This window comes from Dendrobates tinctorius, unplaced genomic scaffold (assembly GCF_039654945.1).
Source record: "Dendrobates tinctorius isolate UK_male_01 unplaced genomic scaffold, ASM3965494v1 ptg000205l, whole genome shotgun sequence".
Classification (NCBI taxonomy): domain Eukaryota; kingdom Metazoa; phylum Chordata; class Amphibia; order Anura; family Dendrobatidae; genus Dendrobates; species Dendrobates tinctorius.
The window spans coordinates 12341177-12361291 of NW_027361872.1; the positions used below are offsets into that span (position 1 = coordinate 12341177).

The 20115-nt window shown below is 45.2% G+C and overlaps 1 protein-coding gene across 1 annotated transcript in view; it reads left to right on the plus strand.

Moving 5' to 3' along the window:
* B3GNT2 (UDP-GlcNAc:betaGal beta-1,3-N-acetylglucosaminyltransferase 2) overlaps positions 1–17783 on the plus strand; it is a 52867-nt gene extending 35084 nt beyond the window's left edge. Inside the window, exon 2 of the mRNA XM_073554039.1 lies at positions 16278–17783. Coding sequence (XP_073410140.1) covers positions 16287–17480 — 1194 coding nt within the window. The 5' untranslated portion in view covers positions 16278–16286 and the 3' untranslated portion in view covers positions 17481–17783. The remainder of the gene's footprint in view (positions 1–16277) is intronic.
* The last annotated feature ends 2332 nt before the right edge of the window (positions 17784–20115 follow it).

The following is a 20115-nucleotide window of genomic DNA, read 5'->3' on the forward strand; positions in this document are numbered from 1 at the left end:
TTCTATGGAAAGTGAAACTAGTGAGGAGGGAAAATCGTCCTGTACTCTGGGCCACTCCATGATTAAAATACATAACTCATTATCAGTAATTCCTTCCCTCACTGTCCCAGGCTGCTGGCAGCAGTGAGAACAGACTGTTGTGAGTTCATTTTCCCCTTCACCGTCGATGTCTGATGAACTCCCTCTTCTGGTGAAGGAAGGTAGTGAGGCTGATTACCAAACACCTGATCTGGTAGATGATGACTGGGTAACAGGAAATTCTGACTGGATATAAGGCAGCCGACGCCCTTCTGAGTCGCTGGTGATTTCTCTGCTGGATTCTTGGAGACCAGTCTGTTTCCTGCTTCCCAAAGATACGTTTTTGCTCTGCTATTGAACTTATTAGATTTGTTTTGTTTACCTTGTTTTTTGGAGTTCAGCCATCCCCGGTCGGGGGTGTGCTGAGTTCCATTTTTGTCTCTGATGAGTTTGTCTCTTTGCTCTGTCTTCAGAATTTACCTGAGTGCTGATATAGTCTTTTTGAAGTCCTAGCGACTTCAGGGCCTGTTTTTCCTATCAGACGGTTGGGACACTTTTTGGTAGGGTTTTTTACAGATTGCAAACAGCAGCTTTTCTATCCTGTCCTTTTTAGTTAGCTTGGGCCCCATCGTTTGCTCAACCTATCTTTCTATCTGTGTTAGTGTTTTCATCTTGCTTCACCGTCATTTTATGTTGGGGGCTGCCTATTGCTTTGGGGTCTGCTCTGGGGCAGTTTAGATTTCCCCTTTCTTTAGGCCTATTTAGTTCTCTGGCTGTGATCGAGGGGTCTAGGGCATCGTAGGAACCCCCCACGGCTACTGTTAGTTGTTGTGGATAGGATCAGGGGTCTGCAATCCGATAGCTACCAACCTCTCCGGTTTTCTGGACTTAGCTTGTATTTTTGTTTTTTCCTCCTTCGGTGACTCATTCATAACAGACTGTGTGATGGCCAGTGATAGGGGTCTGCAGCTTCTAATCTGCACAGGGGATGGCAGTCACTGATGTAATCTGTTGTGTGACAAAGCCTCTGCTGTGTGAATGAGACAGCTCTGTGTCACTGATGTCTTCACACAGCAGCAGATTTGGTGCAGTGTATGTGTGAGCACTATGTCTCTTATGACACAAATACTGATGGGAGCAGCCTGTCCAGTCAGCAGCTGTAACAGTGTGAAGTGTTGGGGGGTGTATGTATGGAGATATATATGATACTAAGGATTCTGATATTATAAATAAAGGGCTTATTTGTGTTGTTGAGCCCTTCCTTCATTCCTTCCTAGCTTTTCACTATTCCTTTCTGACCCTGGCATACCTCCAGCCTGTGTAAGGTGTGTACCTATATCCTATCACTTTATAATGTTTCTAGCAGAAATACATAACCGGTGCACGCGGACCATTCACCTCTGCCAGTGCTAGGAAAGACAAGCTGCAATTTATTTATGTATTTTCCCATCACCTCCGGGCAATTTTCTGTTTTTTCTGTTTTTCCCTCTCCTTCCATAACTTTTCTATTTTTCTCTAGTCACCTTCCACGATAGCAGTATCGGAGGATGTCTCCCCGCCCTAATAGGGGACAGGAAATGCACAAGAGGTTAAATAACCCTCCCCTTCCTATTACCTCCAGTGTTTTTCCTGTCCCCTACGGGGGCATGAGAGGTCCGATGGTGCTGCCGGCGACCGGCGCACCCTATCTCTTACCTGGAGCCAGGCGGCCAATGGTCGGGGAATCCGTTCCACCCTCCTTGGATCTGGCCGCTCCCGTCTCCGCCTGCAGGTGCGACTCGGGACCCCGTACCTGGCTTTTCTGCGCCCCCTCCGCGGGGTAAAGTAAGGCGGCGATGTGCAGCCGGGGTCCTCATGGAGCTCCCCGGCGTCCTCCTCATAACGGCGGCACATCCGCGCACCGGAAGTGACGCGGTGCCGTACTTCCGGTTTCGGGGAGGCAGCATGGCAGCCTCCAGGGAACGCGAGCGGCGTCTCGGGGAAGGTGAGAGCTGCGCTTCCGTGTCCACCCGCCTGACGCTATCCACCCACCTGTCGCAGCCCACTCGCCGCCTGTTCACCGCCCACTTACCTGAAGTGATGGGCACTGATGGGGGGGGGGGGGGCGCTAAGGTGATACAGGGGCGGCATCGGGCGGTGGCTGGGAGTTTGAGGGGGAGGAGTGACGTCCCCAGGATGACAGTGGACAGCTGGGAAGTAGCTGTGAGGAGGGGTAAGCACGATTACCCCCACCTGTGGACTAGGGGAGGAGGAGCACGGAAGACGCTGTGGAGCCTCGGCTTTTTAAGACCCTGGCAGAGGGCGTCCAGGTAAGGCCATGTCTGCACTGGTGACTGTGACAGACTGACCATGGACGGTGAGAAGCCCTCTCGATCTGCTTCTGTGGAGCCCAGCGTACACCCTCCTACTGTAAGTAGCAGGATCGGTCCCCCTTTATTCTGTCCAAATGGCGAGGTAATTTAGTATGCCTTCTCTCTCTATTGTAGGGAGACAAGGCCCCTGACCCCATAAAGAAACCAAGCCGCAAGTGAGTGTGCGGTACCAAACTCTCCTCAACATACAGGAAAAAACTGTCAGCCCTGCACGGATGAAGTAATCCGTGCAGAACAACCCTCCCTTCTGGATAGTATAAAATCCCTCATCAAGCAAGAGATGCAATCTTCTATGATGACGAGTGCCCAGACCCCGACCGCACAACCCCCTCCGAATAGGAAAAGGAAGGCTCCCCCGGTGGAGTTGGACTCCGATTCAGGCAAAATTGCTGCCTCTGACTCAGAGGATGCATAGGAAAACGAGAGTTCCACTTCTGCCCCCAGGCCCGATAACAAAAAATATTACTTTTCATCGGAAGACATGGGGGACTTAGTTAGCATGGTAAGGGGCACCATGGGATTAGAGGAGACAGAGGTGGAATACTCAGTTCAGGATGAAATGTTTTGGGGATTGAGACCCAAAGACCAAAAGGGGTTCCCCATCCATGAGAACATTCGAAATTTAGTTATGCAAGAATGGGCCTTTCCTGAATAAAGGCTCACTACCCCATCAGATATGAGGAACAGATTTCCTTTGGAGGGGGATTGCTCCCTATGGGAGATCCCCAAAGTAGACGTGCAGGTATCCAGAGTGACGAAAAGAACGGCTCTTCCCTTCGAAGACTCGTCTCCACTCAAGGATCCTATGGATCGTAAAACAGAACGCCTACTTAGGAAATCATGGGATGCCTCCACAACCCTGCTCAAGGCTAATATAGCCTCTACATGTGTGGCGAGGTCCTTATTTCGCTGGCTGCGTACGCTGGAGGACCACTTCTGTCAAGGAACCTCCAGGGAAGAGCTCCTCGATTCCCTGCCGCTATTGCAAAATGCAGCAGCATTCCTAGCCGATGCCTCTGCGGAGTCCATTCGGGTAGCAGCAAAATCAGCAGTCCTCTCCAACTCAGCCAGAAGGACCCTGTGGCTGAAATCGTGTGGAGGAGACATCACATCAAAGTTAAAACTTTGTGCGATTCCCTTCCAGGGGAAGTACGTATTTGGCCCAGCCCTGGATGATATCCTGGAGAAGGCCACGGATAAAAAGAAGTCGCTACCGGAACAGCGGAAACCTAGATGACGGCTTTTCTGTTTCCCCCCCCCCCCCCCCGTCCGTGACCAACCCTCCCAGAGAGAGTTCAAAGGGAAGGGTAAACGGGCAGTTGGAGCTATCCGAAGGGAGGAAGAGGCAGAAATATTCTGGCCTCCCAGTCCCAGCAACAACAAAACCCCACAGAGAAGCAATGACTGTATTCTGGTCAGGGGCCAACTCTCGAATTTCATAGAGCAATGGCAGTCCATAACATCAAACCAGTGGGTTCTTCGCACTATTTGCGACGGACTGAGATTGGAATTCGAGAGTCCTCCCCCTCAATGCCTGAGAATAACCTCCCTGCAAGCGCACCTCCAAAGATCCTTGCTGTCAGATATAAAAACACTCCTGCAAGCAAGAGCAATCTCTCCGGTTCCACAATGAGAAATAGGCAAAGGCCACTATTCTTGCCTCTTCGTAGTGGTAAACACAGAGTCATTATAAACTTGAAACCGTTGAACCAAGTGGGGAAATACAGGCGGTTCAAGATGGAGTTGGTCAAGACTGCAATCCCTCTTATAGGACAGCATTGGGTGATGGCTACAATAGACCTAAGGGACGCCTATTATCACGTCCCGATCCATACAGACCACAGAAGATTCCTCAGGTTTGCGGTATCTCAGGGGTCCCAGGTCAGGCACTACCAATTCAACGTCCTGCCGTTTGGAGTATCATCAGCCCCTCGGGTATTTACCAAGGTGATGGCGGAGGCAATAATCTTCATTCGCCAACAGGGAATCTGCATCGTCCCATATCTGGACGACCTTCTAATAGTGGCTCCATCCAGGCCTCGCCTGAACCAGGACGTAGACAAATCTCTAGAGATTCTGAAATCCTTGTATTGGATCCCCAACCTAGAGAAGTCAAACCTTCATCCCTCAACAAAGAAAAAGTTCCTAGGGATTCTCCTGGACTCAGTAGAGCGAGCATCCTTTTTACCCAGGGAACGGCAACTCGACCTGGTTCAGAGGATCTAGTTCAGGGACCAAAGAGCACCGACCCTGAGAGACTCAATGTCCATGCTGGGATCATTGACGACATGTATCCAGGCTGTCTCCTGGGCCCAAACCCATACTCGGACCCGGCAGTCCTACGTTCTTCGGTGTTCAAGGAAGCGCCAGAATATATTGACCAGGAGAACTCCTCTTCCAGGTCATGTGAAAGCCTCTCTTCTATGGTGGCTGAACCGCCAGAGCCTTCAGCGGGGGGTCGGCTGGGATCAGCTGCCCCTGAAGATCATCACCACGGATGTCAGTCAGCAAGGCTGGGGCATGACAGAGGGAAAATCACACTTCCAGGGGTTATGGGGCCCAGAAGTCAGTTCCAGCTCCTCAAATACAAGAGAACTAATAGCGGTAGAGGAGGCACTAAAGGCAGCAGCGGCCCTCGTCCAAAACCATCACGTACACGTGTACTCAGACAATATGACTACGGTGTCCTACATCCGCCACCAGGGAGGCAAAATTCTTCAACCTAAAGCGGGTGGCTGCGAGGATCTTCTCCTGGGCAGAGAAACATCTACTGTCCATATCAGCAGTGCATCTAAGGGCAGTAGACAATGTGGAAGCGGACTTCCTCAGCTGGAGGGATGTTCATCCCGGGGAATGGAGCCTGGACCAGTCAGTATTTTCATCGCTGGTCTCAAGATGGGGATATCCTGAGGTGGACCTGTTCGCCAGTGGTCAGAATCCGAAGGTGGGAACATATTTCTCCCTTAGCCCCACCGACGGAGCGTGGGAAGTAGACGCCTTCTCCCACCCGTGGCACTTCAACCTAGCCTACGCCTTCCCTCCAATCCCCATGATAGCAAGAACACTACAGAAGGTACGGGCAGAACGAGTCACTACAATCTTGATAGCTCCCTTGTGGCCGGGAAGGAGCTGGTACGGAGCCCTGCAAAACATGGCTCAGGATGGTCCAATACTCCTGCCCCAGAGGGACAATCTCCTTCGCCAGGGCCCTCTACTGCACCCAGGTCCGTGCAAGCTGAACCTGGCTACTGAAGCCAGAATTCTAAAAGCGAAGGGCTTATCCGACAAAGTAATCCAAACCCTACAAAGAAGTAGGAAACCAGTGACTAACGCCATTTACGGGAAAGTTTGGAAGAAGTTCTCGTCCTGGTGGTCCCCAAATCTTCCAGATCCCTTCCGTCCCAAGATTGCACAGATCTTCGCGTTCCTCCAGGATGGCCTAGATCTGGGCCTCACACCCAGTACCTTTAAAGGTACAAGTGTCAACCCTTAGCTCATTCTACGATCAGGACTTGGCGAGCCATCGATGGATTAAATGGTTCATGACCTCGGCGTCTAGGATCCGTCCCAGACTCCGTAGGCAGATTCCCCCCTAGGACTTGAACCTGGTTCTCAAAAGCTTGACGGCTGAACCGTTTGAACCTCTGGCTTCCACGACGTTGAAAAACTTGACACTAAAAACAGTGCTCCTGGTGGCAATCACTACCGCAAGGCACATAGGAGAGCTACAGGCCCTTTCGATATAGGAGCCATACTTAACCATCATGGAGGATAGCATCATCCTAAGATTAGATCCCTCCTTTATGCCTAAGGTAGTCTCGAACTTTCATAAGAGCCAGGACATTGCATTACCCTCCTTCTGTCCAAGTCCCTCCAACACGAAAGAAGGGTTCCATACCCTCGATGTACGCAGAGTAGTCCTCTTCTACCTACAGCAGACGGCAAGTTGGAGGATTGATCAGAACCTATTCGTTCAGATTTCAGGCCGAAATAGAGACAAAAAGGCGGCAAAAAATGCAGTCGCCAATTGGATCAAGCAAGCGATCAGCCTCGCCTACTCCTCACAGAATATTTCCCCTCCTACATCATTACAAGCCCACTCTACTCATTCTGTAGCAACTTCGTGGGCAGGAAGGGGGGGACGCATCTACAGAGCAGATATGCAGAGCCGCCACCTGGTCGTCTGTCCACACATTCACCAGACACTATAGACTAACCTTCAACAGGGATTTAACGTTTGGCGGATGTATTCTGCAGGCTGTTGTCCCTCCCTAAGAAATTAGTTGTTGGTATTTCTCCGATACTGCAGTCGTGGAAGGTGACTAGAGAAAATAGAATTAGTCTTACCGGTAATTCGGTTTCTAGGAACCTTCCACGACAGCACTAATTTCCCTCCCTACCTGATGCTCTACCGGATGATTCCTGCACCTTAGTGGTTACATGCTAGCGTGTACAGAAAAAACACTGGAGGTAATAGGAAGGGAGGGTTATTTAACCTCTTGTGCATTTCCTGTCCCCTATTAGGGCTGGGAGACATCCTCTGATACTGCTGTCGTGAAAGGTTCCTAGAAACCGAATTACCGGTAAGACTAATTCTATTTTCCGTCAATACAGACATATGAGGCTTGTTGTTTTTTGCAGGACGAATTGTTCTTTTGAATCATGTCATTTATTTTACCATATAATGTACTGGAGATTGGGAAAAAATTCAAAGTGCAATTACACATTTTGTTTTTTGGGTTTTTTATTCACCATGTTCACTATATGGTAACACTGATATGTCGGTATGATGTCTCGGGTCAGTACTATATGGTAACACTGAGGTGTCAGTATGATACCTCGGGTCAGTACTATATGGTAACACTGACGTGTCTGTATGATGCCTCGGGTCAGTACTATATGGTAACACTGACGTGTCGGTATGATGTCTCAAGTCCGTACTTTATGGTAACACTGACGTGTCAGTATGATGCCTCGGGTCAGTACTATATGTACATATGTCTGTATTGACGGAAAAATAGAAAAGTTATGGAAGAAGGAGAGGGAAAAACAGAAAATTGCCCGGAGGTGATGGGGAAAATACATAAATTGCAGCTTGTCTTTACCAGCACTGGCAGAGGTGAATTGTCCGCGTACACCGGTTATGTATTTCTGCTAGAAACATAAAGTGATAGGATATAGGTACACACCTTACACAGGCTGGAGGTATGCCAGGGTCAGAAAGGAATAGTGAAAAGCTAGGAAGGAATGAAGGAAGGGCTCCTCAACAACACAAATAAGCTCTTTATTTATAATATCAGAATCCTTAGTATCATATATATCTCCATACATATACCCCCCAACACTTCACACTGTTACAGCTGCTGATTGGACAGGCTGCTCCCATCAGTATTTGTGTCATAAGAGACACAGTGCTCACACATACACTGCACCAAATCTGCTGCTGTGTGAAGACATCAGTGACACAGAGCTGTCTCATTCACACAACAGATTACATCAGTGACTGCCATCCCCTGTGCAGATTAGAAGCTGCAGACCCCCATCACTGGCCATCACACAGTCTGTTCTCACTGCTGCCAGCAGCCTGGGACAGTGAGGGAAGGAATTACTGATAATGAGTTATGTATTGTAATCATGGAGTGGCCCAGAATACAGGACGATTTTCCCTCCTCACTAGTTTCACTTTCCATAGATCACTGTTCAGCATGTGTCCGGGGGAGGAGCAGCTGCTCTCTGCAGTGAGGCTGCTAGAGGGGGAGGGTTTGTTACTGTGCGATGAGGGCTTCATGTGGTCAGGGAGGGCCTGTAGCTATGGAGGGTGGGGTTGTTGCTATAGAGGGCATGTTTGGAGTAGAGTAGGAGGTTACGACTAGTTCTCCTTTCAATGCAATAACACCCCCCCCCCTTGGCCGTTCTGTTCAGAATATCTAGAAAACCGTGCAAACTAGTGACAGAAAGTAAATAATTTATGGTCATAATTCTGCAGCCCAGATATGTACTGAGATTATGTGAAAAGCCCGGACAACCCCTTTAAATCTGGGTCCTGAAAATCCCAGACTTCATACAGATGACTTCTGTGATTAACATTGCAAAAGATAGAATCTTTGTAATTTATCTACATATGAAAAACACTGATGGTAAAGATGGACACATGGATCGATTACTAATAAAAATCTGGAAAAAAATTGGTACACGCGTCCTTTTTTTTTTTTTTTTTTTTTTTTTTTTTTTTTATGTTCGTGTTTAGTCAAAGATGTTTGGAACATTAGAGCCGTGTGTATATGAACACAAGCTCTGACTTCCCCAATTCCACAACTAAAATGAATGACTTTTTTTTATTTTTTTTTCTTCAATCTTATTATTTTTTCTAACACTTTTATTGTTAAGTAAATAGCCTGCATGGATTGAAAATTGTAATATGATATATAATAATCCTATTACGTATAACAATTTTCAATCTATGTAGGCTATTATTTAACAACAGAAGTGTTAGAAAAAAAATAATAAAATTGAATTAAAGCAAAAAAAGTTCTGCATTTTATTGCGCAGTCCAAAATGGAGTGAACCAAGAAATAAGAGCATTGTTTTCGTTTATGGCAACCAACCGACTTGCACAATTAGCTGTAAACTAATGTGATGGCTCTGCTCCTTATTTATGGTGCTGTTTTCTTCTGCATTACAATTGCCGATCTAAAAGATTTATTTTTCAGAGGAGTATAAAATCCTTTTCTTTTAGGCGAGCATGTTTCGTAACGTAGCTTGTAATTACGACTTTTTGGCACGTTCTCTCTGTACCACACCCATTGTGTGACTGTTTAGGGAGGTGATCTGTGTGTTTTTGTCTTTTTACATAAGAAACATGTTTAACTTGAAAGACGAAAGCATTGCCATGTTTTGTACCATTTATGTGGGTCAAGATTGTCACTTTCTTTTTTTAGATATTGGCATTGAGTGACATTACATGGCGGTTAACAGTCTCAGATAAATTAGACCTGTGATGATGGCTGAATGGAGTAGCACTGACTTTTGGATCTAATGATCATATGCATGGTGGGACTAAACCACCTCCAGGACCTAGACTGTAAAACTGGGTTGCCCAAAGTGCATCTGTCTTCATAGTAAAAATCTATTAATCTGTCATACAACACTACTGTGTTCCATGATGGCTCAAACTGGAAGATCAGTCCATTTATGAGCTTCAGATATAACCATTTGTTCTGATTTAAAGGGGCTCTTCTCTGAAGATGGCTCCCATCCATATACATTGTAAGGCCTCATTCAGACATCCGTGTTTCACGCACATGTCATATCCTTATATCGTCTGAAAAAGTCCTTGGGCTGTCTTTAAATCAGTGCTGGATCCTTCTTGTCCTTTAAATTTGGAGGCATTTAGCCCAGGAGAAGCATGGTATTCAGTTTAGGGTCCCATCATAGAAAGATACACTTTGATGGAGCTGGTGGGCTCTCATGAATTGACCAATTTATGTTCCAAGTATCTTTTAAATATATATATATATATATATATATATATATATATATATATATATATATATATATATATATATATATATATATATATAATTTTAGACATACTCTTCAATATTTCAATTGCAACACTGCTAGGAAAGATGATATTCAAATGATCAAAGAAATGGAAACTTATCGATTTTACTCAGAATAGAGCATAAGAACCGTGCGCAGAAATCGCCACACTTGGGCCCCTTGCGCACATTTGTACAGTAAAATACCAGTCCCGCTGGCACACTGATCCAACATGTACAACACACTGACACCGTCCGTGGACTGTACGTGTTTTCCACAGGCCCATAGACTTGTATTGGTTCTTGTCTTTCGTGCTGCTGGTTAAAAAACAAACAAAAAAAATACAACCGGACATGTCTCCGCGTGAATCTCATGGACACGTGGTCAGAGCACACGCCTGGTCATTTGTGCAGCACAATAGATTGAGTGAGTACATGTGGTATCCGTAAAAAAAAAAAAAAAAAATCTGATGCTACACGTACCGGTAACGCTGATATGTGAAGGAGGCCTTACACGCCTTGGCTGCTATCAGTGAGGATATTGATGGTTGTCTGAGGAATATTCTGCCATGCTCAATGCAGTTGGGCACATAAATCAAGATCCGTTGCTGGCAGCTCCCTTTGCAGTTTCTGACCAATGCCGTCCCAGATGTGCAATAGGAGACAAGTTCTTGACGCTGCAGGCAATGGTAGCACGATTTAACCAGGTAGACTGGCATTTTCATTCTGAAAAATGTCTCCTGGGACACCATGTATCCAGACCAATCTCTGGGTATAATTGCATCCAAAATAAAAGCCAGACTCCTCTCTAAAGAGGCTAGGCCTCCATTGCTGATTTGCACTGCACCATTATGGTCTTTGATGGTGGTGATATGAGGTCAGTGGATGACCTACAGCTAGATGTCTGGTGCATCGCTCAATGCCATGCAGACGCCTTCCAATAGTTTGTGTAGGCGCTGTCCTTCGGCTAGGCATATACGTCTAATTACACTTTTAGCACAGAATGGATCACTGCACGTCATTCTTTGAATCTGACAATATCAGGAGGAAATGTCACGCAGGGATTAGGGTGTGTGGTTGCCTAACTTAACTGTGGCCAGACCCATGTTATGTTGTCTCCATTCCAGATACACCAACAGCTTTGCGTTGGCTCTAGCAGCCAGTGTGTGTGGGGGGAGGCACTCGTATTCCAAAACTAATAGTTTTTTTTTTTAATTTTGTTGCACTGTATCATTACAGCCCTGGGGTACTGGGTTCAAATCCCACCAAGGGCAACATCTTCAAGGAGTTTGTATGTTCTCCCTGTTTTTGCATGGGTTTCCTCCCACATTCAATAGACAATACTTATAGTTGATTGTGGGCCCCGATGGGGACATTGTCTGTAAAACACTGTCTAAGGGTACCGTTACACTAAGTGATGCACCAGCGATCCCGACAACGATATGGATCGCTGGTACATCGCTAAGTGGTCGCTAGTGAGCTGCCACACAGGCAGATCTCACCACCGACATAGCAGGGGTCGGTGGTCGTTACCTGTCAGACGCGGCGATCCTGACGTCCTCCTGCCCGCGTCCAGGGCTGTGGAGTCGGTAAGCCAAACCTGCGACTCCGACTCCTCAATTTCCCTTACAACGACTCCGACTCCCACACATATTGCTTATATTTAAGTGAAAAATTTATTGTAGTACAATGTGAACCTCAGACATTTTAATCATTTTTATGATCCAATAATCAAGATACTTAGAACAGAATATATATTGGTGTACTACCCGGTTTTCATTCTTTTTGGTACAGATACGATATGGATAGACAGATATGGATAAATGGATGGATAGAGCAGATTTCTAATCTGCTTTTGCTATTGAAAACATTATGAGTTCAAAAACCTTTCAGGTGATGCAGTTTTTTAAAAAGATGATCTGCTTTTGCAGCTGAAAAACGTATCCTCAAAAAACACAGGAAAAACGCTGAGTGTGAATGTAGCCTTAGATCAGGAATAGAACAGCCATTTATAGGAAATTTCAGAACTTTCCCAAACTCCTATGAAAAAATATTCAGCACATACTGCATTGAATTACTGTACCCAATTTATTATATATTTTAGGAGTCGGTCCATTTTATACCGACTCCAACTCCGACTCCACCAAAATGAGCACCGACTCCACAGCCCTGGCATCCACGCGTCGCTCGTCGGCGTCACAGTAAGCCCAGCAGGAAGCGCCCGACGAGAAATGGTCCAGGCTGTTCTCGCGCGATCAGCGATAATCAGCGGGGGAGCGGTCGCAGGTAAGTATCAGACATAGCGATATCGCTGCTGCGTCACTAAACCAGTGACGTTTCAGTGATATCGCTAGCGATCTCGCTGTGTGTAACGGGGGCTTAAGTGAGTAAAAAAAAAAAATCCTTAACCTGTTTATCAATCCTGTGTTTTCCATAATTCCTTGACTTCACCTCTTTGGTGCGGAGATTACATTGGGTGCATATATGTATGCATTCTGTATATTCTATTTGCACACCGTTTTGTGTTGCTCGGTCTCAGGAGAACTGCGATTTACTATACCTCTCATATTGTGGGATCTTTCCATGTCTGGAGTTGAGACACACACAATTAAAGTAATGACTAATATGTGGTCAGTTATGGGGAAATACTAACTTTTTTCTCTTGATAGCTGCGGTTGTGAAGGGAAAAAACCCCATTGTATTTCCCTTCAATTTAATGCTAGTGATTGTCTGTGCACGATGGCTGCAGGCCTGACTGATCGTCCTCCAGGCTGCATCCGAGTATTTGCATACCACCTGCTTTGGAAGGAGTCCGAAGGACTTAATTTTAAAAAAAATATATTTTTCAAAGTTATTTTAAGCCTGCTTTTCCTTTTATTTTGCATTGCATGATTTAATTGATGGTTGGCACAATATCAGACGCATATGTACATGTACGTAGACGCTACAAATACTTCAAGAGGTGGATTGACCCCTTAGTGACCAGGCAGCTAATAATTTGATATAATTTTGAGTGTTAGCTTTTAAGCTGTTAGGCTATGTTCACACAATTTCTGCAGCTCTTGGCAGGAAAAACACAGCATTGCTTTGTTTTTGTCCTGTGTTTTTAACTAATTTGAGTGAAGTCAATGGTGAAAAACGCACGGAGAATTGACATGCTGCAGATTATTTTCTGCACAAAATCTGCAAGTCAAAAATAAGTAATGCCGGGGGCCCACGATCCGGAACTAGCAGCACTGCCTTCTATTGAACGCAGGAGAATCCGTGTGTATTCACTGAACCATTTGGATTTACGCAATCAATACATTCTATTGATGTAATGTCTGTTGCGGAGACGAGTCTCCGCAAGAGAAATTGACATGCTGCGTTCTGGAGAGACCCGCCGCATGTCAGTCTCCGCGGGTGAGCCGCAGGCGTCTGTGCACGCTAGAAATCCCATCCGCTATGCTGTCACGTCTGGCCGTTGCAGTTTTGACTTTGCATAAATACACAGCGTCAAACCCGCTGCAGTTCCTGATTATGGGCATAGACCCTAAGGTGTGCGTGACACTTCTCATTCACTTTGCTGGCATCAGGATTGCTTCAGGTATATCTAGAAAATCTGCAACGTGTGCACGCAGCCATACACTAGTGTCACCACCTTAAGGAGACATTTATCATAGCAAATTTTCAGTATGGTTTCCCTTGCTTGCTGGAGGAGGTATAGCGGATACTAGTTGATAGAGGAAACTGACCCGACCTTCTACAATCAGACCCGATCAGGACCTGGTAGGAGCCAGTGGCTCCTACACTGACATTGTACTGGATATTATATACACACCACAGTTGGCTCAGTGTGTACAGATGGAAAAAGCCAAAGTAGTTAAAGGGTCTCTGTCGGCACAGAATGACTATTCAAGCCAAGTACAAGCGCTCTGTGCTCCATGTCGGGGCCAATCATTTATATACACCTTCCCACCTGCTTGTTTTCATCTGTCTCCATCTTTGTCTGGCTACAGTGGTCAGGTGAACTTTGAACATCATGTCACCTGACCGCTGCAGGTCATCACAGGCTGCAGTGGTCTAGTGAAAATTTTATTTTTAGAATATGTTCTGGGGAACCTTGAGCTATTATGGCTGAAGGTGACTTTCAGGACAACTGTGAGCAGTGATGAACATTATTTTTTTTTCCTGCAGTCTGATGGATTAGTACCAAACAGCCAGTGTACTGATGTAATAAATTCCTGGCATGTTTGACACTTCTTAGCCTAGTTCTCTCCCCTCACCGATTGAGAGCTGATTAAGGCCTTTGGTATGAGCTGGAAGAAAAAAAAGAGGGGGGGAAAGCTAATTATATTATGCTTTTTTTCCTATGCTGGGGTATGACACTTGACGTTACAGGCCCAAAGCCTTAAGATTTGCCACTAAGTGTGTGGTGACGACATTGCCTGGGTTGTCATGGACACCGTGCGCATTTACGGTACTTCACCAAATCCATTATTGAAGGCCTCACATACGCACTTGCATGGGCGTACCCAGGATAAAAACTAGGTGGGGGGCAGGCCATGGTCGTTCAGGTTGCAAAATTTTAGAACAAAAAAGGTGAATGAATCGAAAATTTTAAGAAAATTATATGTAATAGCAGTGCTTTATTAGTTATTACAATTTGCTTGCGCAGCGAGCCCCTGTATACCACATCGGCCGCAGCGAGCCCCTGTATACCACATCGGCCGCAGCGAGCCCCTGTATACCACATCGGCCGCAGCGAGCCCCTGTATACCACATCGGCCGCAGCGAGCCCCTGTATACCACATCGGCCGCAGCGAGCCCCTGTATACCACATCGGCCGCAGCGAGCCCCTGTATACCACATCGGCCGCAGCGAGCCCCTGTATACCACATCGGCCGCAGCGAGCCCCTGTATACCACATCGGCCGCAGCGAGCCCCTGTATACCACATCGGCCGCAGCGAGCCCCTGTATACCACATCGGCCGCAGCGAGCCCCTGTATACCACATCGGCCGCAGCGAGCCCCTGTATACCACATCGGCCGCAGCGAGCCCCTGTATACCACATCGGCCGCAGCGAGCCCCTGTATACCACATCGGCCTCAGCGAGCCCCTGTATACCACATCGGCCGCAGCGAGCCCCTGTATACCACATCGGCCGCAGCTCAGCCCCTGTATACCACATCGGCCGCAGCTCAGCCCCTGTATACCACATCGGCCGCAGCTCAGCCCCTGTATACCACATCGGCCGCAGCTCAGCCCCTGTCCTGTCTCATGACACTGTAGATTGCCTCAGGATCGTGGGGGTACACTCCTCAGAATTCCCGAGTTAAGGCCGTCACTGACCTGATAGTTCAGGTTCAGCGGCGCGCTGCAGTCAGGGGCGGGAGATAAGGAGAGCAGAGCGCTCACAGAACGTCCTGACGTTCAACGTCAGGCGTTCTTATTAACCCCTGAAATGTAAAGTGCTGCGGAATATGTCGGCGTTATAGAAATAAAAATTTATTATTAGCCCCCTATGTACAGGGCACCTGTAAAGCTGCTGTGCCCTAAGATTTAAAGGGCCGGCGGCAGGAAAAATGGGTAGCCAGGCCTCATGATAGGTGTGTGGCGTGCTACTGCTTCTAGGGGGGGGGCAACTGCCTGCCCCACTGGGGGTACGCCTATGCGCACTTATATAGCACTGAGACCAGATAGGGGGTCCTTATTGCTGCTTTTGGTGACTTAAATTGCCCAAGGTTTCCATGACAATTTTAGTGATGTAACTTGTGGGCCCCAATACAAAATTTCCAATCGATACCCAAACTCAAAGGTTTCTAAGTGTTGGTCTGTACTTGATGACCCATTTTTAAAATTTTTAATGTTACATGGACTCCAAAGTGTTTCTAATTAGGAGTCTGGGTGATGAAGCCCCCCACTGATTGCGCAGTATACGGGCTCAGTTTGGGTGCGTTCAGTACACTCCTATAGATTTACTATTGAGCCCTTACTTTGCTCTGCCCGGGACTCATTAAGAGCTTCAGATTTAGGTTTTGAGCAATCGATGGGGGTCTTGGGACCTGGACCACCAAGCAGCAACACTTTGAAGGCATTTTTTTCAAATCGTGGGCATGAAGGATAGCTATAAGCCTTCTGTAAATGAAGAGAAAAAATGTTTTTGTGTGGGGAAAAAATTGTATGTACTATATATTTTTTTTTTTTTTTAAAGCAAATGGACAATTTGAAATTTGACCACTAGTAAGATGTGACAGACAAACAAACCTCATATGTCTAGTCAACTCTCGAGTAAATAATGGAAAAGTTAGCATATTCTTACACTGTGCACTGCACGTTACCTGACTTCTGTTTCTCTTCTTTCAGGTATGAGAAATGAGTGTTGGAAGGAGAAGATTAAGGCTGGTGGGGATCCTAATGATGATAAATTTCTTCATTTATGTCATTGTCGAAGTTTCAAAAAGCGACAGCCAAGACAAAAGTGCGAAAGGACAGGTTCTAATACCCGCTGGCAAGTTCTGGAGGAAACGCGCAGCAAGCGGAGCTTATTGGAATAGAGAGCAGCAAAAGCTGGACAGATTGTACAATCCAATTCTAAACTTGCTCAATAATGTTACCGTGGAAGAGATGGTGGCTTCCAACGCAAGTCTCCTGAATTCATGTGATATGGATACAAATATTCAGTCTGAAATCAAAGACTTTCAGAACTTGCCAGACAGATTTAAAGACTTCCTTTATTATTTAAGATGTAAGAACTATTCTCTGGTGTTGGATGAGCCAGATAAGTGTAAAGATAAGCCTTTCTTGCTGCTGGCCATCAAATCTCTTACACCACAGTTTGATAGAAGACAAGCCATACGGGAGTCTTGGGGCCAGGAAATTAAAATTAACAATATGACTGTTGTCAGGGTGTTTCTCCTTGGAGAAACTCCTCAGGAGGATAATCATCCCGATCTCTCTGGCTTAATAAAATATGAAAGCGAGAAGTATAATGACATCCTTCTGTGGAATTACAAGGACACTTTCTTTAATTTAACGCTTAAAGAAGTCCTCTTTCTGAAGTGGGTAAGCCATTCCTGTACAGATGTTCAGTTCATCTTTAAAGGAGACGATGACGTTTTTGTGAATACACATCAGATCCTGGATTACTTGAAGATGTTGTCGGTAGAAAAAGCCAAAGATTTATTTGTTGGGGATGTGATCAAGGATGCTGGACCTCATAGGGACAAAAAGCTAAAGTACTACATTCCTGAGCGTCTGTATGAAGGGTCCTACCCACCCTACGCTGGGGGCGGAGGCTTCCTTTATTCTGGCAATATTGCTTTAAGACTCTACAATGCAACAAATAGAGTTCTCCTTTATCCTATTGATGACGTGTATACTGGAATGTGCCTTGAGAAGCTTGGGCTCGCTCCAGAGAAACACAAAGGGTTCAAGACTTTTGATATAGACGAGAAACAAAAAAATAACATATGTTCATATTCCAATTTAATTTTGGTCCATCCTAGGAAACCCCAAGAAATGATTAAGATTTGGTCTAGGTTGCAAGACTCTAGTTTGAACTGTTAAGATGGGAGCGCATGGTCTAAACTTCGCAGAAGGATTTCTCATTTGCACTGCTTTTATCGTGAGGACCTGTGCGATTAGTACATATCCTTGTCACACTGAATGTTTCCAAAGACTTTGCTAAACCAGAAGAGTGTAAATTCATACATTATATATTTTTTTGTTTTCATGTGTTTGTCACTTTTGTTGTTGTTGTGGCTGGTCTTTAAATTAGGTCTTGAAAACAAATTGTTAAAGCAAGTTTTTTTGAGGGGGAAATTTTAAACCACGCACATTTAAAAAAAAAATATATATATTTACATATCACATATTTGTTTTTAATGGGATTGTGTTGTCATCAGATCCATGGTTGGGCTGGTGGCTGTGCAGGGTCGGCCCATCATCAGAATGTCAGATCCAAGCTGTGGCTGTGCAGGGTTGGCCCATCATCAGAATGTCAGATCCATGGTTGGGCTGGTGGCTGTGCAGGGTTGGCCCATTATCAGAATGTGAGATCCATGCTTGGGCTGGTGGCTGTGCAGGGTTGGCCCATCATCAGAATGTCAGATCCATGCTTGGGCTGGTGGCTGTGCAGGGTTGGCCCATCATCAGAATGTCAGATCCATGCTTGGGCTGGTGGCTGTGCAGGGTTGGCCCATCATCAGAATGTCAGATCCATGCTTGGGCTGGTGGCTGTGCAGGGTCGGCCCATCATCAGAATGTCAGATCCATGCTTGGGCTGGTGGCTGTGCAGGGTCGGCCCAGATCCATGCTTGAGCTGGTAGTTGTGCAGGATCGCCCTTCCTGATCGGTATGGATGTCGTTTCTATAGTAAAGCTGTTATTTGTCTCTATCGAAAGTGGCCCTTACATTCTTGCATATAAATCTTTTTCTTGTTAAAATGTGTGAATGCTTACTGTGTCAAATCTGATGACTGTTTATAAATCTCTGTTCCCCCATTTGATGACACCTGTTACTTTAAAAAAAAAAAAAAAAAAAAAAGTCCACTTTTTTTTTGTCCCCCTTGATACGAAATGGACCTTTTTTCTTTTTTTTTTCCCTGTGGTGGACATCAAACGAATCTGCCTACTCTTTCAGAAAAACAAATCTTGAGATCTATTCAGCTGTTTGCAAAGTCAAGTCAGTTAAAGATTTTTACAATCATTGTGTCGGCATCATTGGGATGTGGAGTCAATAGGGTGGACATTGGCGACTTTTTTTCCTTGTGTTGGCACTTTTTTCAAAATTGCCATTATTTAAATTTTACCATCATTGTGATCCATTATGGTGTCTAAAGGAACGTACCCAGTGTATAAGCCGAATAGAAATCACTGGGATCCATTAGAATCTGTTACCCAACAGCTTTATTACAACAGGAGCAAAGCTGCCATTTGGAGGCATTCACTGAGCTGTTACGGAAAAATATTCAGGATTGAGAGTCCTCAGTAGTTGATACCTTTTAATGGCTAACTGAAAAGATGGTAATACATTGCAAGCTTTCGAGACTACTCAGGTCTCTTCATCAAGCTGTTGATGTTGCACAGCAACAGCTGAGCTGTTACGATATTTCCTCCATGTCTGGTCCAAGCCCAGCTCATAGATCTTTGTTTTCTGAAATCCCATATTTATAACTAGCCCATTGTGTTTATATGACCTGAATATGCAAGTTCTGCACGGAGTTGGCTTTATATGGTACGGAGGTGGGGGATATGGGATTGTCTGAATTGTGCATGTTATCTACAAAAGTGTAAGCGTTTTTACTGCACTTGTAGCACGTGAATCATTATCACTAGTGGCCTTTCTAAGTATCCTTGTCATATTGTTTAGTGCTACAATATATCAATATAATCTAGTGACTTGCACACCTGCCTGGGGTATAAGCTGGCGGGCAGACGCACCTTTACTATTGTAGCCAAATGACCGTGTCATATCATCTTGTTAAGCCATCTATTACTATTCCTGAGAGCATCTAATAGTATTTTACATGTACGAAATTCATGTAATATATATGGATAGGAAACCCTTTGTGTGTCATAATAATGGGTCTGCTTGGTGCTATTGCTTCTGATCATCTTCCTGTAGAGCGGCCCCTAAAATATTTTTTCTTTATTCTTCTTGCAAATTTATTTATATCTTCTTTCGGAAATGTTTTTTACTCTACTGTCAAAAATGTTATATACCAATTATATCGGCGTGCTACTTTACCAAATCGTAGGGGTTTATATCCATTTCACAATAAAGACACAACAATTTCTGAGTTTCCCAACGGTGAAGGACATTTTAGATTAGATTTAGTTGAAATTCACGTTAAAAATATATATAAATATATATATATATATATATATATATATATATATATATATATATATATAATAACCTACTAAGACCAGACTTTTTTTTTTTTTTTTCTCCTCCATTTTCTAGGCTATGCCCTTTGTGACGACTTATTTTTTTTATTTCAATTTATCTTTCATACATTTTAAATGTGCAGGGGAAATAAAAATAAACTTGATTTACAATAATGGACATGGTCCGGTAAGGGTTCTCTAATATTTGGGGTCCTTGGTGACTCGAGTCACCTGTTGCTTACAAATTAAAGTTCTCAGTATGGTAAAGTCGTCCAAACCTGCCGATATTGACGCGGTTGACTGACCGTCTA